Source organism: Pocillopora damicornis, chromosome 12, assembly GCF_964200805.1.
Source record: "Pocillopora damicornis chromosome 12, jaPocDami1.2, whole genome shotgun sequence".
Classification (NCBI taxonomy): Eukaryota; Metazoa; Cnidaria; class Anthozoa; order Scleractinia; family Pocilloporidae; genus Pocillopora; species Pocillopora damicornis.
Genome location: NC_142681.1, coordinates 18,767,992 through 18,793,085, shown reverse-complemented (window position 1 = coordinate 18,793,085; position 25,094 = coordinate 18,767,992). Strand labels below are relative to the sequence as shown.

Sequence of the window (25,094 nt, the reverse complement as noted above, 5' to 3'; positions counted from 1 at the left end):
CTGTTTTTCGCTTTGGAAATAAAGTTTATTTTTAAAATTGAAAGTAATGCGTAAGGAATTTAACGGATTCTTTATTATAAAACAAGTAGAGAAGCCCTGACTATATTCTAGCGCTCTGTTCTGTTGTAAAGCACTTAGAAAGCGGCTAGAGCACTCAAGAAGTGAGGAGAAACACTCGAATACGTCTCGCGTTTCTCCCTACACTTCTATCGTGCCTTAGCCGCTTCCTGCGTGCTTCACAACAGAACACAGCACAGCCAAGGCTTCTCTATCTGTTAAGTAAAAGATTAAAAAAAAAAAAAAGAATTAGAATTAGCTATAAAAACTTTTTACGGTTCTTTTGGATTTTAAAAAAGCTGCAAGGAACCTGTCGGGATCGACCTGTAGTCCATACACATCTTAAAAATCACTAGATACTTAATATTTATTTAAAAACTTATCGGTTCGCAGTGCGTAGATAAGCGCCTAGCGCTTACGGATCAGTCGCTCAAAGTGTTCATAGCAACTCTTAATCCATATAGTAGCCTCTTCTACCTACCATAATCTGTTGTAGTCAAGAATATTTAATAGAAAAAGCACAGTAATAGTGTGGTTTGAACGTCCGGGTGAGTGTAGTCCTGAGAAGGACTGTTGTCGGTAGTGGTGACTGACGTTTCGCAACCTGAGCGGAAGTCATCATCAGAGTCGAGTGAAAGGTTGTTGTCAGTCGAATGTACTTAGTCCGGTTCGTGTACACTGATTGGTCAGTTTTGCCGTGATGTTATTGGCTGTAAGACTCAAGTGGCGTAGGTCAGTCGTGATTGGTCAGTTTGGATCCGTTAGTGAAGTTAGGTCGTTCTGTTCTGTTCGGTTCGTTTGTAATGTTAATGTCGTGGATGAGTCGTTTGTATGGTGCCGGTAGTGTTTGACACCTGTTGAGGGGAGTCTGTTCCAAGTTAGTAAACCAGCTTTCCAGGGTCAGTCGTTGGAAAAAAAAAAAATCAAAGTTCGTGCGGTGCACGGTGTATTTTACCGCTGATTTTTCAGCTTGATTTTTTCCACTCGCGCACCGCTGAGGGAAAGTACTGTTTGTATCCTACTCGCGAGCAGGGGGAGCGTGAGGCCTGCGTTCCTCGCCGCTTGACTCCTGTTTTTCTTGCGAGAAATAAGATAATTTGAACCACCCCTAAATTCATCTCGATGGAAACAAAGGTTTAAATACAAATGCAGCGTGCCAAAATTCATGCACCAATGACAGCTAACCATTATCCCATCATGCAACATAAGTGTTGACGTGTAATCATTCGACCCCATCGCCTGACTAAGTCAATGCTTAGCAGCGCAAAGCAGTCCAAACGTCACGATCTGTAATTTACAGTTAGATTCGATAATCAATGAAAACTACAAACCGTAAGTAAAACGATTTACCATTTATCTATCGAGTTTATCCTTCTCGCTCACAAAAACTCCGTGTTCAAATGTGAGCGTCCGCTTTACGAAGGATAACTATTTAGGAAGGTCAAGCCTTGAGCTAAATCTGACCATAATATTCATGGCTATGGTCCAAAATTACGCAAGATGGAAAGGCCTCTTAACTGGAAGAACAACGAAATTTGTTATACTTGATTTGTCATGTAAAATAAGATACTAAGTCACGAAAAAACCTCGTGACCTCTGTCTGTTTTATTTGAGCGCCACGGGCATTAGTCAAGAGATTGAAATATCGTTTGTTCCCCAATACAAAGCAGGCAGCTTTCGCTTCATTTCATTCCGTTTCTCTTTAGGTGGTGTTCTGCTGTGTTTAACAAGTATGTGACTCGTTACCAAGACTCAGATATTTCTTTAGTTCCGAACGACTTCGGACTCTTAATTGTAAAGGTGAGTAAATACATTCCATTTTGTTGCCTGTTACTCGCCTGATCAGAACAGTAAATTGATAAACCGACTATTTTCCCTCGCTCGCCATGCGGCGTATGCGGCCTATGTATTGTAAGTTAATTAGGAGATGCGGCTAAATATCAACGACCTGAGAGACAAAGAGAAGTATTCCTTCACATCTCGGGCCAAGAATGAAAGCTAATCTATAACATTTGTTTTTGAAGCAGCCAAACGATTCACTTCTATCTTGAAGGGGGGAGTGAGGTATTCCCTAAAATGACTCAAATGGGGAGGCTCCGCCCATTACACGGAACTTTTTCAGACTACGGATTTTTTTAAGAATCGTAATCTGTCGGTTTGGTATCAAAAATAGGCTCAAAAGAGGCACAAATATTTTGTGGAGAGTGTACGAAAAGGATACCTTTTCTACAGTTGTAAAGGTGAGTAAAGGATCGGATCTCAACAGGAACCGTCTCATCTAGAACTTCCTGGAGCACCCCCCGGTTTTGATACCGCTGAGAGCAGTTTCATGGCGGTATTGCATCCTTACCACTTTTTTCCTCAAACATTTTACATTGTCGTTGTAGCCAGACCCTGTGGAAGTCGTCATACATAAGAGAAGAATTAATTCTCGCTGCCGATCTTTCACGTCGACAAAAGCGAGAGAAGGTAAGTTATTTCTGCGTTTTATCAGGATCACATGTTTGTTGAGTCAATGTTGTCCAAAAATATAAAACGTTTGAGAACCGTTGGACCTCAAAGTGGAGTTTACCCGTATAGAACGTTTATTTCGTTAGTAACCTACCCCTTCGCTCGGTTGCCGATGCCGTTAGTAGCCTTTACCGAGCCTAAGCTTTACCAAATTTTGCTTCTAACACTGATACGCTGTTGTTTCACTCCTTCGTAGTGGAAGCTGTTGTAAACGAGAGGGGAAGTTCACTTCGATTCAGACAAGAAACGGTGAGACATCTCTGCGCTTTATTTGGACAACATATGCGCACGTTTGTCGGATATTACTGTAAAAAATACTGTCGGAAATTAATAGCATTTGAGAAGCGAAGGAGTCGACGGTTCGCCCGAAAGTAGTGGAAGCAGCTCGAACAAAAACCTTGAGTGCCGCTCTCGCTAGGAGCGGTCCTCTCGTCTTCCCGTCAGAAAAAAAATTTCTTTTATTTTTGGCCATGAAAATGGTCTAAGACGCATGTTTCAAATATGGTTAAGTTGTTTTCCAATTCTTGAAGTTTCTCGGAATTTTAATTGTAAGTCGGATTACAAGGGTGATGTATTTTCAATTTCTCGAGTGTCATGGCGATTATTTCACTAAAAATTGATTCGTAAGGAGACTACCTGGGCTATCTGCACCGGCAGACAGTCAGTCGGCAGAATTCTCTTTACAAATTCAAAGGACAAATTTTGTCTCGATTTTTGCATCCGCTTAAAACATTTCAAAGCTGTCAAAGTTCGTTAGCGTTTGAACTGAACTCATTCTCCAGTTGCCAGGATTCATCGTATGTCGTTTTAAAGTTTTAAAATCTAGGAGAAAAATCATTTGATTACGTATTAATAACATACATGAAGAATAAAATTGTGCGTTCGGTCAAAACAACCGCGTACGATCAAAACAATAATATACAATGATATCTTCACATCTTTAAGGCGCAAGAAAGTTCAAAGTCCGGCTAAACAGTTTAAAGAATTGTTCAGTCTGGTTTGTTACTTCTTTGAACTGAATTAACCCTCTTCTGAAAACTGCATTTATCTTAACCAATCAGAACTGAGTTATTCTTTTCATTTATCTTATTATGTAAATAATACTGTAATGTATTTTAACTTGTTTGTGTGTCTTTTTAAGCAACGCGATATGTCTGTAATGACCAGAGTGCCAGATTTTATTCTTTAATTTTGATCGTCTCTACACTGTGCGTAGTTCATGACCTGATATTTCAACGACAATTATCTAGAGGGCGCCTTCCGATCAACTTTGTTTTACTTTGTAAGTCACGTAAGCGCGCAAGCGTTACGACCGATCACATTTACGCAACGTTTTAGGACAACCCGGCATCTATTCTCAACTCAGTTGATATGAAAACCTTAAATACTCAACGTAGAAGATAAACAAACGAAGTTTGAACGGTCAAAAGGAGATCTTGGTCAATTTTTAGAATTATGCAAATATTGTTTGCCACGAGGGCAGTATTGAGCAAACAATGGATTTGCGCTGCTGTTTTTAAGATGAAGGTTAAAGATATATACCCGCGGGTTTGAGGCAATCGATGACCTCATTGGTGTATAAACTATGCAATGATAGGCCTTTTTTGCCCGATTTACGCCTGAAATTTTTAAAAAATCTTTCGTACGAATTGGTGAATTTTTTGATATGCAAATCAAAGGGTCTCTAATCACGCCGGTATGAAAAATATTTCAGTTGAAGTTTCCATATTTTGTCTGTGCACCAACTGAATACATCTTGTAACTTGTAGCAAGATAGAATTCCTGTTATCTTATGCCTGTTTCCAAGATATTACTCAACGAACTGTTCACAAATAGGAAAACCGAAAGTTAAGGGTTGTGTGGACGATCGAGAAAGGGATTAGGGGCGAGACGAGAAAGACACTAACCCGTCCCAGTCTTACGCTTACCATATCTACATTCTAGAATAGTTTCATGATGTGTGAAGTGCTATTTCGTAGATCTAGACCAAACACAAATTCCCCGTTGTTAAGGTCACACACCAAAGATAAATCTGTTCGGTTTTAATTTAGGTTACCTTTTTTTTGCGTACAAACAACAAACTTAACTGATTTTTCCGCACAGGGACTGAAAGTGAATAGTTTGATTGGTGATTTTACAAAGAGTACTCACCCCACGTCCCTCTGAGTTCTTGACGGCTCTTTGTGGTATTTTCTTTAGCTCTAGTTCTTCCCTGAGCAGTCGAAGCTTTGCAAAATGTGTTTACAGTATTAATATTATCATTATCGTTATTAATATTTAACCAGCAGAAAGTTACTTCTAACAGCGATGTAACAACTCTTGGCGAAACAAAACATTAGGTAACTTCCGTTCTTATCGGCCGGTATATGTGTGTTCATATTCGCATGCAAGAAAATATGACTCCCCTCCACAGAAGCTTCTCTGTTCCAATGAAACACAGACCTAAGCTCAAATCTTGACTCCAGTCGTTCAAAGTTTTATTAACTGTTCTTGTTTGCGGTATGCTAGAAAAAGGTTGACCATGCAGAGTTTCTAAAAGGATTACCTTCTTCACTAATCCAATAGAAGAGTAAAATAAATCCACACATAAATAATTAACTAAATTAAAATATAAAATTTAAAATGAATTAGAATTCGCAATAAAAACTTTTTACGGTTTCTTAGGATTTTTAAAAGGTGCAAGGAACCTCTGACCTGTAGCCCATACACAATGTATAAATCTCTAGATACATGATATTTATTCAAAAACGTATGGGTACGCAATGCGTAGATACCCACCGTAAACTATTGCAGTCAAGAAGATTCATGGAAAAAGCACAGTCAAAAAAATTGCAGTGCATGGTGCATTTTATGGCTGATTTCTTGAATTAATTAATTTTCACTCGTGCACCACCAAGAGAAAGTACTGCTTGTGTCCTACTCGCGAACGAGGAGAGCGTGGGGCCCGCGTTCCTCGCCTCTTGAATTGTGTTTTTCTTGCGATTGATGCCAAACAGACGAGAAGATAAAAGTATTTGAACCACCTCGAGGAAGCTTAAATTACTAAATTCATCTTGATGGAAAATAAATGTTTAAATACAACTAAGGCGTGCCAAAATGCATGCACCAATGACAGTTAACCATTATCCCATCATGCAACATAACTATTGACGTGTAATCATTCGACCTCATCGCCTGACTAAGTCGACGTTTAGAAGCGCATAGCAGCCCAAACGTCACGATCTGTAGTTCACAGTTTGATTCTACAATCAATAGTAACTATAAACCATAAGAAAAACGATTTACTATTCATTTATGGAGTGTATCCTTTTCGGTCACAAAAAGTCCGTGTTCAAATGTGAGCGTCCGCTGTACGAAGGATAACTATTTAGAAAGGTCAAGCCTAAATCTGACCATAATAATCATGGCTATGCGCAACATGGAAAGAGCTCTTGACGGAACAACAACAAAATTTGATATACTTGATTACTTTATTTGTCATGTAAAATAAGATACTAAGTCACGAGAAAAACCTTTTGACCTCTGTCTGCCTATGTTCGAACGCCACTGGCATTAGTCATGAGATTGAAATATTGTTTGTTCCCGAATACAAAGTAGGCAGCTTTCGCTTCATCCCATCCCGTTTCTCTTTAGGCGGTGTTTTCTGTTGTGTATTTCAAGTATTTGACTCGTTACCAAGACTCAGGGATTTCTTTAGTTCCGAACGACATCGGGTTCTTAATTGTAAAGATGAGTAAATACATTCCCTTTTGTCGCCTGTTACTTGCCCAATCAGAACAGTAAAATGATAAACCGACTATTTTCCCTCGCTCGCCATGCGGCGTATTCAGTTTAAATGTTGTAAGTTAATTAGGAGATGCGCCTAAATATCAACGATCTGCGAGACAGAGAAGTATTCCTTCACATCTTGGGCCAAAAATAAAAGCTCATCGTTCACGTTTTATTTGAAGCAACTAGATGATTCATTTTCATCTGGAAGGGAGGTGAGGTATTTCCTTAAATACTCACATGGGGAGGCTCAGCCCATTAGACGGACCTTTTCCAGGCTTCAGTTTCTTAAAAGGGTTACGGAATCTGTAGGTTTGATATTCAAAAGTAGGCTTAAAAGAGGCACAAAATCTTTTTGTGGAAAGTGTACGAAAAGGATGCCTCTTCTACAGTTGTAAGAGTAAATAAGGGGTCGGACCCCAAAGGGAACTTTGTGATCTTGAACTTCTTAGAGCACCCCCGGTTTTGATACTGCCGAGAGCAGTTTCCGAGCGGTATTGCATCCTTACCACTTTTTTCCTCAAACATTTTACATTGTCGTTGTAGCCAGACCCTGTGGAAGTTGTCTGGAGAGTCAATGCTGTCTAAAACTAAAACGTTTGAGAACCGTTGGACCTCAAAGTGGAGTTTACCCGTGTAGAACGTTTATTTCGTTAGTAACCTACCCCTTCCCTCGGTTGTCGATGCCATAAGTAGCCTTTACTGAGCCTAAGCTTTACCAAATTTTGCTTCTAACTCTAAATACGTTGTTGTTTCACTCCTTCGTAGTGGAAGCTGTTGTAAACGAGAGGGAAAGTTCACTTCGATTTGGACAAGAAAAGGTAAGAAATCTCTGCGCTTTATTTGGACAACATATTTGCACGTTTGTCGGATCATAGTGTAAAAACTGCTGTCGGAAATTAATAGCATTTGAGAAGGGAACGAGTCGATGGTATGCATGAAAGTGGTAGAAGTAGCTCGAACAAAAACCTCAATACAACTTATCAGCTGAAATCGAGCCTGTCCGCCTATAGGGGAGTTTAAAATGTTCGCGATTGTGCTACAGTTGATATATTCTGATTGAACCGAACTTTTACGCCCTAAAGCTCAGGTTGCCATCTTACACCGACGAGCGGAAAGCGGATGTGATCACACGTTATTGGATCTGTCAATACCATGCTCTGATTGATGCAAAATTTTATTAGAACCACGGCTGCGTCTCCTCAAATTAACGGCTAAAGAAGACTTGAATGATTTTAAACTATCGGTTGTCAGTCTTTCGTCTCATGCATGTTCCAAGATGTTGCTCAATGAACTGTTCGCAAATATGGAAATCAAAAGTTGGGGCTGGTGCGGACGAAAAAGGGATTGAGGCGAGACGAGAAAGACACTGACTCGTTCCAGTCTTACGCTTATCATATTTAAATGCTAAATAGCCAGCAAAGGTTATCTTATTCTACATTCCAGAGATCTGGACCTCATCGCCTGACTAAGCCGACGTTTAGCAGCGCATAGCAGTTCACACGTCACGATCTGTAATTCACAGTTTCGTCGTAATTGGTCGTTTCGTTTCAGTTTACATACAGTAACATTTTAAACTACGTACATCAACAAGTGCCTTATTTTTTTTATTTTATTGTTATTCATTCAAATGACATCTCTAAGTTTTGCATGCTATGATTTTAAATAAATAATTGCAATACAAAGCAGGCAGTTTTCGCTTCATTCGATCCCGTTTCTCTATAGGCGGTGTTCTCTGCTACGTATTTCAAGTATTGGACTCATTACCAAGACTCAGAGATTTCTGTAGTTCCGAACAACTTCGGACTCTTAATTGTAAAGGTAAATACATTCCCTCTTGTTGCCCGTTACTTGCCCAATCAGAACAGTATATTAATAAACCGACTATTTTCCCTCGCTCGCCATGCGGCGTATTCAGCCTACATATTGTTGGTAAATTGGGAGATGCGGCTAAATATCAACGATCTGCGAGACAAAGAGAAGTATTCCTTCACATCTTAGGCCAAAAATAGAAGCAGCCAGACGATTCACTTTTATCTTGAAGGGGGGGGGGGGGGTGAGGCATTTCCTACAATGACTCAGATGGGGAGGCATTAGACGGACCTTTTCCAGGCTTCAGATTTTTTAAAGCATTACGAAATCTGTCGGTTAAATATTCTAAAATAGGCTTAAAAGGGGCACAATTTTTTTGTGTGGAAAGTATACGAAAAGGATGCCTCTTCTACAGTTGTAAGAGTGAGTAGGGGTCCGGACCTCAACGGGAACCTTCCCATCTTGAACTTCTTCAAGCACCCCTGTGTTTTGATAACCGCCGAGAGCAGTTTCCAGGCGGCATTGCATCCTTATCACTTTTTTTTTCCTCAAACATTTTACATTGTCGTTGTAGCCAGACCTTGCGGAAGTTGTCATACACAAGAGAAGAATTGATTCTCGCTGCCGATCTTTCACTTCGACTAAAGCGAGAGAAGGTAAGTTATTTCTGAGTTTTATCTGGATCACATGTTTGTTGAGTAAATGCTGTCCAAAAATATAAAACGTTTGAGAACCGTTGGACCTTAAAGTGGAGTTTACCCGTATAGTGCGTTTACTTCGTTAGTAGCCTACCCCTTCCCTCGGTTTTCGATGCCGTAAGTAGCCTTTACTGAGCCTAAGCTTTAACAAATTTTGCCTCCAACACTTATACGCTGTTATTTCACTCCTTTGTAGTGGAAGCTTTTGTAAACGAGAGGGGAAGTTCATTTCGACTGAAACAACAAAAGGTGAGAAATCTCTGCGCTTTATTTACAACATATGGGCACGTTTGTCGGACAATACTGTAAAAAATGCTGTCGGAAATTAATAGCGTTTCAGAAGGGAACGAGTCGACGGTACGACCGAAAGTAGTGGAAACAGCTCGAACAAAAACCTTAATACAATTTATCAGCTGAAATCGAGCCTGTCCGCCTATAGGGGAGTTTAAAACGTTCGCGATTGTGCAATAGTTTATATATTCTGATTCAACCGAACTTTTACGCCCTAAAGCTCAGCTTGACATTCTACACCGACAAGCGGAAAGAGGATATGATCACTTGTTTATTGGATCTCCCCATACCATACTGACGCAAAATTCTATTAGAACTGTTGTGTCTCCTCAAATTAACAACTAAAAGACTCCAATGGTTGTAAACTATCAGTCATCGGTCTTTGCTCTCATGCATGTTCCAAAATGTTACTCAACGAACTGTTCGCAAATATGGAAACCAAAAGTTGGGGCTGGTGTGGACGAAAAAGGGATTGGGGCGAGACGAGAAAGACACTGACTCGTTCCAGTTTTACGGTTACCATACTTAAATGCTAAATAGCCAGCCAAGGTTGACTTATTTTACATTCCAGAATAGTTGCGTGATGCCTCGAGTACTATTTCGTAGATCTAAACCAAACACAGATTCCTCGTCGTTAAGATCACATAGCAAAGATAAATCTGTTCGGTTTTGATTTAAGCCACCTTTTTTGCGAAAAACAACAAACTTTACTGATTTTTCCGCACAGGGGCTCAAAGTGAATAGTTTGATCGGTGATTTTACAAAGAGTACTCACTTCACGTCACTCTGAGCTCTTGTGGTACTTTCTTTAGCTGTAATTGTTCCTTAAGCAGTCGAAGTATTGCACAATGTGTTTACTTTATTATTATTGTTATTGGTGTTCTTTTTGTGCATCAGCCGAGCGCAAACCATGCACCTAGAGCATCAGTCACTCAAGTCAATCATTCTGCTCATAAACTAAGCACCTTTCTGAGGATTTGCGCAGATCCCAGCTTGCAGATCTTTTGAATCTCTGTCACAGTGGCTGCTTGTGATACTTTCTTTACGTTTTCCACCATCCCATTCTTTACATGTACCAAGCGCACCAACAACCACAGGGATCACTACGGTTTTCATAAGCCACATTCTCTGTATTTTTAGTTCTAGATCTTTGCACTTGCTTTTCTTTTTCTTTTCCTTCAGAGCGACGTTTCAATCTGATGGAACAGTTATATCAATCAGTTTGTAGGGGGGAATTCACTGAATCTTTAACTACGATGTCTGGTCTGTTTGCTGTTATAGCTCTGTCAGTATTCGCTGACATATCCCATAATGGGGTGATGTTGTCGTCTTTACTGTGCATCACAGTCTCTGGCTCATGTTGATACCATTTGTCTGTAATCTCGATACCGTGATCTTTACAGATACTCCAATGGAGATATGCTGCAGCATTATTGTGCCTGGAGATGTACTCTGTTCTAGGCCTCACATCCGGATACTGTATGGTTTAGCTGTCTCTTCATATTGCGAACACGTTATGCATTTGCTGTCCACTTGCTGGCCTCATATTACTTTCTTGTAGTTTCTGGCGTTTACTGCCCGGTCTTGAGCTGCGACAAGAAGGTCCCTCTGTTTTTCCTTTCAGATTACTTGACAACCATTTGTTGGTGATGACTGTGTCAACTTGAAGCTTCTCTAGAATCCTGGGATACTGGCCATGCAATGTTTTGATTTCCACTTTTCTTCTTTTATGGATTTCATCTTAGACTTGAGTATGTGTTTTAGGGCCTCAGCATTTTCCGAGGCTGATTTTTCTTCTCTGTTCTCAAACTCTGGCAGTTATTTCCCTTTTGAAATTAGTAGCATTCCTTGCTATTAAATTTTTGGCTTTATATCTTTCATGTCCAAGCACCTGCTTTGGATATTGCCCTTCTTTGTGCCTCAGATAATGATTGAGCCCTATTGTAACTGATTTGAATGCTGCTTCTACATCAATCAGGCCCCGTCCTCCTTCTTTTCCTGAGATGTACAGCCTTTCCACATCTGCTTTAGGATGTAACATCTTGTGCATGTTCAAAAGTTTGCGTGTTTTTGTGTCAATCTTCTTCAGTTCGCAGATTTTCCAGTCAATAATGCCAAAACTATAATGCACAACTGAAAATGCAAGGCTATTGATAGCTTCTATCTTGTTTCTTCCATCGAGCTAGTTCTTACGATCAATCTTACTCTCCTGTTATGTGTTTTTTTATCTTCTCATTCATTTTGCTATGCTGGATACCATCACTTTTATCTACACCCAGGTATTTATTTACACCTTCCTGGCCCAACTCTTGTATTTCTGTGTCCTTATCTATTACTATATTTCCAGTTGAGGTCAGTTTACCTTTCTTGAAACTGGCTTTGGCACATTCTCAGGCCAAATTCCATACGGACATCATGGACTTTTTTAGCTATTTTCAGTTCTCCGACTTGTTCGTTTTCGTTCTTGCTGTAAAATTTGAGATAATCCATATAAAAACAGATTGCTGATTGGAGCACTTGCGTTTTTGATCTTATAACCATACCCAGATGTAGCCAGCTCTGATGTTAAAGGCACAAGGGCCAGGCAAAATAGCAGAGGCGAGAATGAATCTCCTTGAAAGATCCCTCTTTTGATCTTGATCTGATCCGTTATGATACATCCATCATTGTAAGATAGCCTCATTGTAGTTTTCCAGTTGTTCATTGATTAGTTTTTTCATTAGCTCTGCACATCTGTAAAGTCTTTAGTATCCAACTATGAGGGACCCTGTCATAGGCTTTTCTGTAATCTGTCCAAGTCATACTCAAGTTCTTTTTCTTCTTTTTGCATTCTTCTATGATCATTTTATTTATTAGGAGTTGGTCTTTGTATCTATATGAATTCCAGACACAACTTCTCTGTTCTTCCGGTAATGTACAATTCTTTGTGATATGGGTGTAGCTTCTTTCGGATAAAATGGATGTGAGCACCTTGTAGGATGTTGATAAGAAGGCAATTGGTCTATAGCTTTTGGGGTTATCTGTGTCTTTGTTCTTTGGTATTAAGTATGTTTCTGTTGTTGTGAACCAGTCAGGCAGATTTCGGGGTTTTCTATTGCTTGGTTATATGCATTCAGCAGATGTTGATGTCGTGCTGTGAGTTGTTTGGGCGAGACGTTAGGAACCACATCAGGGCCTGATGACTTCCAGTTGCTTGTTTTCTTTATAGCGGTCTGCAACTCATCTAGGCTTATGTCCTCCTATGGTTGGTATTCTGTTTCTGCTTCTCTCTCTTTATCCACTCTGCTGAATGGTTGTACTCCATTGTTCTCTAAGATGAAACACCAACATATTTCTGTTGCTTCTTTCTTAAGTGGTTTTTCAACTGACATCTGTTCTTTACCAAGGTTTCTGACGAACTTTTTTTTATTGTTTGCAAACATCTGGTTTTGACTGAATTGTTTACTTCTTTTTACATGTCTCCAGATTCTTTGGGCTTTTGCTTGAATTTTCATTTTGAGGTACCCTGTTACTGTTTGCAGTTCTTGGTTTGTTGTTATTTTGTATTTACTTTTAATTCGATGTTTTTTCTTGGAGATCTTTTGGGTTTCACCTTTCTGGACCATGTCTGTTAGTATCGACAGCTCAGCTCTCATGATTTTAATTTGATTCTCTTTTCTTGTCTTCCATTTTAGTTGTGGCTGTTTACTACTTTTTGTCTTTAGGATTTTTGGCATTTTATCCATCATTTCAGATATTACCTTCGCAGTCACATATTGTATTATGTTGATGTTATTGAGGTTGAGTACCTCTTCTGCTACCTGTTGAATTGCTTAGTTTGCTTGTTTGATCAACAGTTTCACTTTTCTGTTCATTGATATCTTGGATAGAAGGGACCCCTCTGTCATTCTGATGTTTTCCCATTCAGTCCTTGCCAGCTCTTAATTTCTTTAACTAAGTCTTCGATCTCAGATGGATTATAGGATGGTCCCACCTCATCTTCATTTTGTTGCCTCATAAAGGTTGTTGGCGTTTTCTTCAAACGCATCATCTACTACGCTATCTATTTTGTTGTTTTGTACAGTTAATTAATTTTCAATCCGTTCCTTGATGTTATCTCGCTCAATCCTTGTTAGTTTGTTTTGTTTTTCAAAAGATCTTCGTTGGTTCATCACCGCGTTGTCTGTTACATTGGGCCTTTCACTTGGGTTTCTTTCCCTCCATATTCTGTATGTATCTTTTGTTACACCTTCACTGAGGCCTGTCTTTGCCCTATATTAGCAAAACATGACTTCAGTGTAATCCTCTCGTGTCCATTTCTGTCTGGTGTTTGTTCTTTTTGTGTTGCTACCTGCCCGATCCGGTGAGGAAGGACCCTCTTGGGAGAGACTCCCAGTTGGGTTGGCCGCCACTGCAGGTGGAGGGGGTAGATTAGTAGCCAATTTTTCGACCTCAGCCTGACCACTCACTGAAGGACGCGCTCCTTGATGACCCGCACGAAGGGCGATGCGGTATGAATTCCTTGTATTTCTACTACTCATATTGGTGAAGATGCTATTTGACCCATAGCCGGAGAGAGGTTATCCCGCGCCAGATCTCAACTTGGTATTTCTAACCCTCGCGGTTTTATCATTACTATTATTATAATCATTATTGTTACTTCTAACACCGATATATATACTCTTGGCGAAACAAGACTCGAGGTAGCTTCCGTTCTTGCCGGCCGGCATATGTGTGCTCATTCGCACGCAAGAAAATATGACTTGCCTCTACAGAAGCTTCTCTGTTCCAATGAAACACAGACCTAAGCTCAAATCTTGACTCCAGTCGTTCAAAGTTTTGCTAACTATTCGTCTTTGCGGTATGTTAGAGAAAGGTTGATCATGAAGAGTTTCAAAAAGGATTACTTGGAGGTGTTATGCAACTCAGCGAGGCGGGACATCCCAAGATTCCTCATAAACTCTTATTTCCCTCTGCGCTTCCGAGACTGTCAAGGGACAGTAAGCTCTGTTGCAAGGAGGTGCACGACAGGCTAATTTTTTTAAGGGAAATCTAGTATCATCAACTGAGTTGATAACGTAAATTAGCCACTGTAAAGAGTTTAAATCTAATATTTCGAGCGTTAGCCATTGCCAATTGCTCTGACGGAGGGCTAACTCTCGAAACGTTAGCTTTGAAACTCTTTACGGTGACCAATTTACGTTATAAACTCTGGTGATAATACTGAATTACCCTATTATACTCTCCCCCACTGACACAGCACCACAGTTTCTTTAGAAATTAGCCCCCCTTAATTTTGTTTGCATTGTTCTCTTATGTGGGGGTCAAGTTAAGGGCTAAGAAAAATTTACAGTGATGCGAGAAACTAGGATTGCTGTTAATCGCTGAGTAATTACTTTACCATCAGCGATGAAAGACATTCCACTCCCTAAACTTAGAGTTATTCTTAATTAAATCTTCTCAGGTGTGTCAAAAAACTCCATTTTGTAACTGGCTTCGGTGCAACCCCCAATGTACCAAATGTTAGTGAAGAATTCCCTTTGTGTGAAAGTTTTATTTCGCGTAATTTCTCAATTGGAACTGTTTTATTACAGACCCGAGGAAAATCTCTCCAGATACTTTGAGATCATTGTTACTGATCATAACAAGGTAACAGCAATGACTCTACAGCCGTTTACAAACGAACAGTTAAATTACTTCAAGTTCGCTTTTGTCGTGAGACTGTCGTGCTCAGTGAATCTCCAAAGGTATTACGCCAAGTCTTCAAAACTAGGTGGGACAACACCTTAACACATCTTCCTTTTCTTTCAATCTTTCTCTATTCATTAGTCATATTTCTAGATCTAATGCAGCTGCGGTGATGTCCACTGTTATGATTTCCATCCTTTTTGAAGTTTGAGTTACATTTTCTGGTATACTAAGTACTGTTGCAGAGATTGCATCGTAGCAAAATCTTGTAATAATGTTGAAACGGTCTAGTGAACCCACCATGGAATTGAATATATCTTGTGTTTTTGTTTGCGAAATGGAAGCGTCTTATGAAGAAATTTCCATACTCTTAACTCGTCCCAATTTGAGCAGTACTTAACTCTATAAAAGTGATGAAAATTCAATCTTACTTTTCTGAAATCAAAACTTTTCAACGGATGCGCCTACGGCAAAATACCGGGAACCCAGTGCTGTGTCATAGTAAAGACATGTTGGCTTCATTCAGCTGATAAGCTATTGATATGATTTTACTTGAGTGGTTTTCAATTGAGTGTTAAAAATAATCCAACATAACCATGCTCCTGCTTTACTTTGCTCTGTGACTGGTCCAGAAAACTCTCACCATCCTCTAAACGAAACAGGTTCAAAACTTGACCAATTACGTCTTAGTCAGTACCGTTTTTTCGCGCTCCAGGTAGTTTGCTTGTTTCTACTTCGAGATCTCATTGGCTGCTTATGATGTTTTCAATTGTTTTCAGTGATTGATTTTGATGAGTTTGGCTTTGACTTTGCTTAAATCAATACTTTACCTCCTCCGTGTCAAACGTCACTGTAGCTGCCTCAACCCTTTACACCCTAACATCATTATGCATATTCTCCATACTGTTCTTTATACATTTCCTCAGTTTTAACAAGGAGAATTTGTAAAACCATCACGAGCTTCGTTAGTTGCTGATCATTTCCTTTATTCTCGTGACTTAAACATTTGATTCAAGGGAAGGATTGTAAAGAGAAATTAGAACCTTGTCACTCTTAGGGATTATAGGGTTAAAGCGCCATTAGATTTGTTTTTGTTTATTTGTACTAGGCGGCCATCTCGATTGCTCGCGTTCACGTTCTTGTAGTAAAGATAATCATCCTCTTTACTGTACAGAATTCTTTCTAAATATCTACCGTTTGAGAATAAATATGGCTTAGAAAGAGAACTCTGTCGAAACACCAGTGGCTGGATAACTGTGGCTTATCTTTAAAAGACGTGATAACTATTGTGTTCTCTCGATATAATCGAAGCGTGACGTATAACGTGTGAAACAAGCTGGATATGTCACGTGCGCGTTTGTGAAAGGCTCGAAGTTATAGGCGAAGTGAGTTCTCACGTGTAGCTAAACGCGACGCATGAATCATCAGCGTATGTATTTGAGCCTGTTTGAAGAATGTATTTTATGGCTAAACTCCTAGCATAATAAAAGTACTGCTTAGATCCTACCCGCGAGCGAGGGGAGCGTGGGGCCCTCGTTCCTCGCCTCTTGACTTGCGTTTTTTCGTGATTAGCGCCAAAAAAAAACCGAGAAAATTAAAAAATTTGAATCACCTGAGGAAACTTAAATTACTAAATCCGTCTTGATGGAAAATAAACGTTTAAATACAACTAAGGCGTGCCAAAATGCATGCAGCAATGGCAGTTAACCATTATCCTATTATGCAACATAAGTATTGACGTGTAATCATTCGACCTCATCGCCTGACTAAGTCGATGTTTAGAAGCACTCAGCAGTTCAAACGTCACGATTTGTAACTCACAGTTTTATTCTAAAATCAATAGTAACTATAAATCATAAGATAGAAATAAGAGAGATGGTAAGTTTTGAGCTCGGTAAAGAATTAAAGAAAGATGTTTTTCATCTTGTCACGAACGTGGGACAAAGAATCTACAAACATTACGCTATCGACATTGTTGATCCTAGTAGTATGCAGGACACGTGTCATATGAACTTCGTAATAGACCTCGCTCACCATAGAGTCTCTGTGGCTCAGTGGTAGAGCATCGTAGCGCGGAATCCGAAGGTCTGAGGTTCGATTCCTCATGAGGATACAGAATTTATTCTTTGTTCCATGCTTGTGACGAGATGAAAAACATCCTTCTTTATTTATTTGTCATGTAAAGTAAGATACTAAGTCGCGAGAAAAACATTGTGACCTCTGTTTGCTTAAATTCGAATGCCTCGGGCGTTAGTCATGAGTCGCTTCATCCCATCCCGTTTCTCTTTAGGCGGTGTTCTCTGCTGCGTATTTCAAGTATTTGACTCGTTACCAAGACTCAGAGATTTTTTTAGTTCCGAACGACTTCGGATTCTTAATTGTAAAGGTGAGTAAATAAATTCCCTTTTGTTGCCTGTTACTTTCCCAATCAGAACAGTAAATTGGTAAACCGACTATTTTCCCTCGCTCGCCATGCGGCGTATTCAGCTTAAATTTTGTAAGTTAATTAGGAGATGCGCCTAAATATCAACGACCTGAGAGACAGAGAAGTATTTCTTCACATCTTAGGCCAAAAATAAAAGCTAATCGTTAACATTTTATTTGAACCAGCCAGACAATTCACTTCTATCTTGAAGGGGGTTGTGAGGTATTTCATAAAATGAATCAGATGGGGAGGCTCCGCCCATTAGACGGACCTTATCCAGGCTTCGGATTTTTTAACGGATTGCGAAATCTGTCGGTTTGATATTCAAAAGTAGGCTTTAAAGGGGTACAAATGTTTTGTGGAAAGTGTACGAAAAGGATGCCTTTTCTACAATTGTAAAAGACCTCGACGGAACCTTCTCATCTAGAAATTCTTAGAGCACCCCCCAATCTTGATACCGCCAAGAGCAGTTCCTCGGCGGTATTGCATCCTTACCACTTTTTTCCTCACACATTTTACATTGCCGTTGAAGCCAGACCCTGCGGAAGTTGTCATACACAAGGGAAGAATCCATTCTCGCTGCCGATCTTTCACTTCGACAGAGGCGAGAGAAGGTGAGTTATTTCTGCGTTTTATCTGGATCACATGTTTGTTGAGTCAATGCTGTCCAAAAATATGAAACGTTTAAAAACCGTTGGACCTCAAAGTGGAGTTTACCCGTATAGAACGTTTACTTCGTTAGTAGCCTACCCCTTCCCTCGGTTGTCGATGCTGTAAGTGGCCTTTACTGAGCCTAAGTTTTAGCAAATTTTTCTTCTTACACTAATACGCTGTTGTTTCACTCCTTCGTAGTGGAAGCTGTTGTAAACGAGAAGGGAAGTTCACTCCGATTCAGACAAGAAAAGGTGAGACATCTTTGCACTTTATTTAGACAACCTATGTGCACGTTTGTCGGATATTACTTTAAAAAATGCTTTCGGAAATGAATAGCATTTGAGAAGCGAAGGAGTCGACGGTACGCCCGAAAGTAGTGGAAGCAGCTTGAACAAAAACCCTAAGTGCCGCTCTCGGTAAGAGCGGTCCTCTGGACTTCTCGTTGAAAAAAAGAATTTTCTTTAATGATTTTACGCTATTATGGACCACAACGGTTTTGAGCGACAAACTCCAGATTTCCGTGCGATTATCAAAATCAACTGGACAAACCCAGCTTAATGTATTGCGTGACGTGTTATGCTAATTTTTCCCTTGTCATATAACCTGTTTCGCGGGTTGTAAAAAGTGAAATTATCTTTCTGGTATTCTACGACAGAAATCAGGGCTGAAATGCCCGCAGCTACTAGAATCTTTGCTTTCCATGAATCAAGTAAACATTTTAAAATATTAAATTCTCAGTAAAATGTAAAATTCCTCAGTCCATTTTAATAAATTTCGATTCTAATTCAATGTAGGAGATAAAACAAACGAAGTTTGAAAGGTGAAAAGGAGATCTTAGTCAATTTTCAGAGTTATGCAAATGTTCTTTGACACAAGCGCAATTTAGCAAACACATGGATTTGCGTTGTTTTTAAGATGTTGGTGGTTGAAAGTTAGAGATATACCCGCGGGTTTGAGGCAATCGGTGACCTCACTGATGTATAAACTATGTACCGATATGCTTTTTGGCTTCATTAATGAACAAAACTTGCCCGATGAACGCCTGCAATTTGAGAATTCTTTCGTACAAAATGGTGAACTTTTGATATGAAAATTAAGGTCGAAGAAAAAATTTCAGGTGAAGTTTCCATATTTTGTCTGTGAACTAACTGAATACATCTTGTAACTTGTAGCAAGATTGAATTCCGTGAGCTATATTATCGCAGTTGCTGCGCGCTGGACAAAATCTGTGAAATTTACACTTTTGATCGCCGTCCACACAGGTGGTCTAGCAACGTTACTTACTCCCTTTCTTAAAAAAAAAATAAAAGAAAATTTTTTCTAACGGGAAGTCGAGAGGACCGCTTTCAGCGAGAGCGGCACTCTTATTTCCTTCTGCGCTTCCGAGACTGTCAAGGGGACAGTAAGCTCTCTGTTTCCAAGAGGAGCACCACAGGCTAATTTTTTTTAGGTTAATTTAGTATTATCGACTGAGTTGATAACGTAAATTGGCCACCGGAAAGAGTTTAAAAGCTAATGTTTTGAGCGTTAGCCAATCGCTCCGACTAAGGGTTAACGCTCGAAACGTCAGCTTTTAAACACTTTGAGGTGACCAATTTACGTTATCAACTCAGTTAATAGTGCTAAATTACCCTGATATACTCTCCCACCGATGCAGCACGACAATTTCTTTAGAAATTAGCCCCCTTAGTTTTTTTTGTTGTTGTAGTTCTCTTATGTAGGGGTCAAGTTAAGGGCTGAGAAAATTTACAGTGATGCGAGAAATTAGGATTGCTTTCAATCGCTGAGTAATTATTTTACCATTAGCGGTGAAAGACATTCTCCTTCCTAAACTCAGAGCCATCCTCGATTAAATCTTTTCAGGTATCTCTAATAAACTCCTTTTTATAACTGGCTTCGCTGCAACCCCCAGTGTACCAAATTTTAGTGAGGAAGTCCCTTTCTCAATTAGAACTGTTTTATTACAGACCCCAGGGAAATCTCTCCGAATGTACTGAGATCATCGTTGCTCGTCATAACAAGGTAACAGTAATGACTCTACAGCCGTTTACAAACGAACAGTTAAATTACTTCAAGTTCGCTTCTGTCGTGATTAATGAATTTCCAAAGATATTACGTCAAGCCTTCAAAACTAGGTGGGACAACACCTTGAGACATCTTCCTGGTTTCCAGCCCTGGGATGACTCCCTTGCCGTGCGGAATCTGTTCCTTGCCACAGAGGGTGGATCAACTAAAGTCCCTAATAATCTTCCGTGTGATGACTGGGATTGTACTGCCTTGTTCCAAGCCACCATCTTCGCAAAGTCCTTTTCTATGCCAGACGGCAGTGGAAATCAGAGAACACTCAGCTACTTGTTCGTGAGACCCCATGGACTCCCTCCCGGAGGTTTCCATACTTCTGTGATCAGCTCAACTGGGAACGATGCTGAGTCATTTACTTTGGCAATCGATCAACTGCGACTTTTACGAAATGCGTTCTGCCACTCACCGAGCTCCGAGATCTCAAAAGCAACATTCGACATGTACATCCAACTAACCAAAGACGCGTTCCAAGCCCTTGGTGTCTCATCCAGCTGTGTGAATACAATTGGAAGTTTAACTGAGGCAGATTTCCCAATAGAAAAAGTCCGCAAGCTCGAGGATGAGTTCAGAAAAGAGGGCCAGGCTGAAAATGTGTTCCTCAAAGATCGAGTAGAAAATAAGCTGATTGGTATGATGTCTGATATCGCAGAAGCAAACCAGGAGCGGCGGGATGAGGCAGAACGGACAGTGACAGAGATAAAAGAAGGGTTCCGACAGCTGAAAATGCAAAATGAAGAACAGAAAGAACAAACTTTGGAGTCAGTGGAAAGAGCTATCAGGTCTCATAATGCGCAATCGAAGCGAGCAAGAGAAGAAGAAACAGCACACGTAGCCAAAGAGAGGAAGGAGGACATTCAACTGTTGAAGAACCAGTTGCAAAGGCACAATGAGGAAATGAGAAAGGAGGCGTTGGAGCTTAAAGAAACTATCAGGTCTAACATGGAGCAATCAAACCAAGTAAGAGAGAAAGATGCAGCATCAGCAGCTCAAGAAAGAAAAGAAGAGATTCAGGAGTTGAGAAAACAGTTGGAGTTGGCAACATCATCTGTACCCCAACAAGAAATGAGTCAGAGACTTTCTGAATTGAACCAAAAGATTGATGACATCACCATAAAGACCACGAAACAAGGTAATAGGCCTGCTGTTGTTTGTCTTAAAGACTACTTCTTTTCGCAGGAACAACAAGATAATGTTTTTTTGCGATTTTTATCTATTAAGGGAAGAACTACCAGATAGTCTTCAATAAAGCAGTCAGAAAATTTGAAGGCCACTCTTCCTATCATCATTTAATTAATGAAGCCAAACTTCTCACATTAATTCTGTCATTTTGTCGCAGAGTTTAAGCCCACTCTACCAAAATCAAATCTTCCCTCAATGGTTCCTCACTTCACTGGGCGCGAGGAGGAGTGCAACGACGTCATTGCTCACGTGACCAACGAAGCCACTCGCCTCGTTTCCATATGGGGCTCGCCAGGGTTCGGAAAAACGTCGACTGCAATCGCCATAGGACATCGCCTCCAAGCGCAAGGCCTGCCGGTATACTTTATTTCGTTACGTGGCCTAAGGTTAAAGAGTGATCTAACGTCGAGATTTCTTGGACTGTTTACGCATTCTGCGACAGCATCCCAGCGTTTGACAGCAGATGACGAACTTTGCTCAATTTTGGCTCAAATTGCAAATCCCTTCGTTTTCATCCTTGATAATGCCGATGATCTTTTTGAAAGTGGCCTTCCGAACGTCAAAGAGGAAGTTGTTGATTTAATTGGAGAAATTCTCAATTGCAGCCATAAGGTAACGTTTCTTCTTACCACAAGGGAACCATGTCAATTCTTAAATCTGCGCTTCAAAGGACACAATGCTTTAAGAATTAGAGAGCTGGATGAGCAATCCTCTTCAAAACTTGTTCAAGAACTGCTTCCAGAAGTGAGTAAGTCTGATTGTATAAAAGTTAGGCAGATTTGCGGGAGTGTACCATTGGCCATGAAGTTGTTGTGTTCCTCCATTTCGGGGGATGCTACCGAAACATCAAGTGGGTCTGTTGACATGTTCTTGAGTACCACATATAATATTCTAGAAATGTTGGACAACCCAGACTATCCCAGCAATCAGAGGTTGAAGTATCTTTTTGACGCCTCTTTTCAGAGACTCTCCGTAAAGGAAAGAGAAGCATTGATCTCACTTTGCATTCTTCCCAACCACTTTGACCTACGTGTCGCATCAGCTGTGTTAGGAATGAAAACAATTCAAGCTGCTAGAATGCTGCAGATACTCCAGCGAAAATCCCTCATTGATTCGAGTACCAAAGCTGAGAAATACTCCATCCATAAGCTGTTATTGTCATTTATACTGGAAAAAGGGGAAAACGAAATGAAAGAAATGGTTCTCAACGCTAAAGTGCGTTTTTTTGAACTGTATATTTCCCTCTTCGAGACGCTAACTGAAAAGTTTCTCACAGGGCGTTCCATGTCGGCTTTCCTTGAGTTTTTTCAGAAAGAGGAAAGTTTCGTTCAAAGTCTAATTGACGGTTGCCTGGAGGAAAGAACGGTCAGTAAAGTTTGCAAAGTTTTGATCAAAGCTGAAATGTATCTCTGCTTTCTTTACTGGCAAGATTATACTATGATTGACATCATTTACGAAACAGCAATAAAGGCAGCCAATGATCACAGTTGGCTTTACCCTGTCCACAAACGACTGCTTCTGTCGAAAACGTATGGTAGCTTGGTTATGGGCGCAACTGCAGAGACGGAGAGGCTGCTGTCGGTGAATAAGCAGGTTCAGTGGTCTACTGCCATCCAAGACACAGAATTGCAAGGAGAATTCTTGACTTACCAAGGATTGTACAAAATGTTTATCAGGAGAGTTGAAGAAGGAGTGAGACATTTAGAAGAAGCGCTTTCGTTAATGGAGACAACTCCAAAGCACAGAATCCTAAAGCTCATTATTCTCCAAGCTCTTGCTCTTTATCAAAATTCCAAAAGGAACCCGTTAAAGTCACTTGACTTTTACAAAAAAGCAGTAGATGAATGCAAAGCAATGGGAGACATGGGCTTAGTAGTAATTCCGCAGATCGATGAAACCAGGAGAGAAGAAGACAGGATACATCTAAACGAAACCAGACTGACCCATAACCAGCCACTTCAAACCGAAGTTCTCATTCTCGTGAGTCAAGCAGTAAAGAACATCTCCACTGATAAAACCAGCCAATTCTTTAGTAATTTACTGCTGCAAATACTGACGGAATCTGACTCTGCCATACCAACTGGTGCAACTGGTCGGTTCAATTTTCATTTCTCTGGAGTAAGACTGCTCCTCAAATTAAAAGGGAAAAAAACCACTGACAGCAATGATACATTAGGAGCTACTCAACATTCACTTGGAGATTTTGTGTCAGCCCTTGAGTCAAACAAGCGTGCTCTGAATATCAAGTTAAAAGTCCTTGGTGAAGAACATTTACAAATCGCTGACAGCTATGATTCACTAGGAGTTACTCAACATTCCCTTGGAGACTTTGTGTCTGCCCTTGAGTCTGCCAAGCGTGCACTGAATATCAGGTTAAAAGTCCTGGGTGAAGAACATTCACAAACCGCTGACAGCTATCATTTATTAGGAGCTACTCAACATTCACTTGGAGACTTTGTGTCAGCCCTTGAGTCAAACAAGCAAGCACTAACTATCAGCTTAAAAACCCTGGGTGAAGAACATTCACAAACCGCTGACAGCTATCATTTACTAGGAGCTACTCAACATTCACTTGGAGACTTTGTGTCAGCCCTTGAGTCAAACAGGCGTGCACTGAATATCAGCTTAAAAGTCCTGGGTGAAGAAGATTTACAAACCGGTGACAGCTATCATTTATTAGGAGCTACTCAACATTCACTTGGAGACTTTGTGTCAGCCCTTCAATCTGCTAAGCGTGCACTGAATATCAGGTTAAAAGTCCTGGGTGAAGAACACTTACAAACCGCTGACAGCTATCATTTATTAGGAGCTACTCAACATTCACTTGGAGACTTTGTGTCAGCCCTTGACTCAAACAAGCGTGCATTGAATATCAGGTTAAATGTCCTGGGTGAAGAACATTCAGAAACCGCTGACAGCTATCATTCATTAGGAGCTACTCAATATTCACTTGGAGACTTTGTGTCAGCCCTTGAGTCAAACAAGCGTGCACTGAATATCAGGTTAAAAGTCCTGGGTGAAGAACATTCACAAATCGCTGACAGCTATCATTTATTAGGAGCTACTCTAAGTTCACTTGGAGACTTTGTGTCAGCCCTTCAGTCGGCCAAGCGTGCACTGGATATCAGGTTAAAAGTCCTGGGTGAAGAACATTCGCAAACGGCTGACAGCTATGATTCATTAGGAGCTACTCAACATTCACTCGGAGACTTTGTGTCAGCCCTTGAGTCAAAGAAGCGTGCACTGAATATCAGCTTAAAAGTCCTGGGTGAAGAACATTCACAAACCGCTCACAGCTATCATTCATTAGGAGTTACTGAACATTCACTTGGAGACTTCGTGTCAGCCCTTGAGTCAAAGAAGCGTGCACTGAATATCAGCTTAAAAGTCCTGGGTGAAGAACATTCACAAACCGCTGACAGCTATCATGAATTAGGAGTTACTCAACATTCACTTGGAGACTTTGTGTCAGCCCTTGAGTCAAAGAAGCGTGCACTGAATATCAGGTCAAAAGTCCTGGGTGAAGAACATTCACAAACCGCTGACAGCTATCATGAATTAGGAGTTACTCAACATTCACTTGGAGACTTTGTGTCAGCCCTTGAGTCAAACAAGCGTGCACTGAATATCAGGTCAAAAGTCCTGGGTGAAGAACATTCACAAACCGCTGACAGCTATCATTCATTAGGAGTTACTCAACATTCACTTGGAGACTTTGTGTCAGCCCTTGAGTCAAAGAAGCGTGCACTGAATATCCGCTTAAAAGTCCTGGGTGAAGAACATTCACAAACCGCTGACAGCTATCATTTATTAGGAGTTACTCAACATTCACTTGGAGACTTTGTGTCAGCCCTTGAGTCAAACAAGCGTGCACTGAATATCAGGTTAAAAGTCCTGGGTGAAGAACATTCACAAACCGCTGATAGCTATGATTCATTAGGAGTTACTCA

The 25,094-nt window shown here is 40.4% G+C and overlaps 1 protein-coding gene, 1 long non-coding RNA gene and 1 pseudogene across 2 annotated transcripts in view; 2 read left to right on the top strand and 1 right to left on the bottom strand.

Annotated features, from left to right (window-relative positions):
* The first annotated feature begins 1,275 nt into the window (after positions 1-1,275).
* LOC149036856 (uncharacterized) lies at positions 1,276-2,526 on the top strand. Its single transcript, XR_016181532.1, has 3 exons — positions 1,276-1,389; positions 1,764-1,857; positions 2,449-2,526. It is a non-coding gene; the product is annotated as an uncharacterized LOC149036856 (long non-coding RNA).
* A 297-nt stretch (positions 2,527-2,823) lies between these two features.
* The window catches only part of LOC149036854 (uncharacterized), a 23,301-nt gene continuing 1,030 nt past the window's right edge, over positions 2,824-25,094 (top strand). Inside the window, exons 1-9 of the mRNA XM_089189028.1 lie at positions 2,824-7,157; positions 8,062-8,157; positions 8,723-8,804; positions 9,043-9,095; positions 17,095-17,190; positions 17,762-17,843; positions 18,082-18,134; positions 19,851-21,094; positions 21,302-25,094. The exon at positions 21,302-25,094 is cut by the window's right edge and continues 1,030 nt beyond it. Of these exons, the coding sequence (XP_089045154.1) occupies positions 19,915-21,094; positions 21,302-25,094 (4,973 nt within the window). The 5' untranslated portion in view covers positions 2,824-7,157; positions 8,062-8,157; positions 8,723-8,804; ... (3 more) ...; positions 18,082-18,134; positions 19,851-19,914. The remainder of the gene's footprint in view (positions 7,158-8,061; positions 8,158-8,722; positions 8,805-9,042; positions 9,096-17,094; positions 17,191-17,761; positions 17,844-18,081; positions 18,135-19,850; positions 21,095-21,301) is intronic.
* Positions 12,168-14,696, bottom strand: LOC149036855 (uncharacterized; annotated as a pseudogene).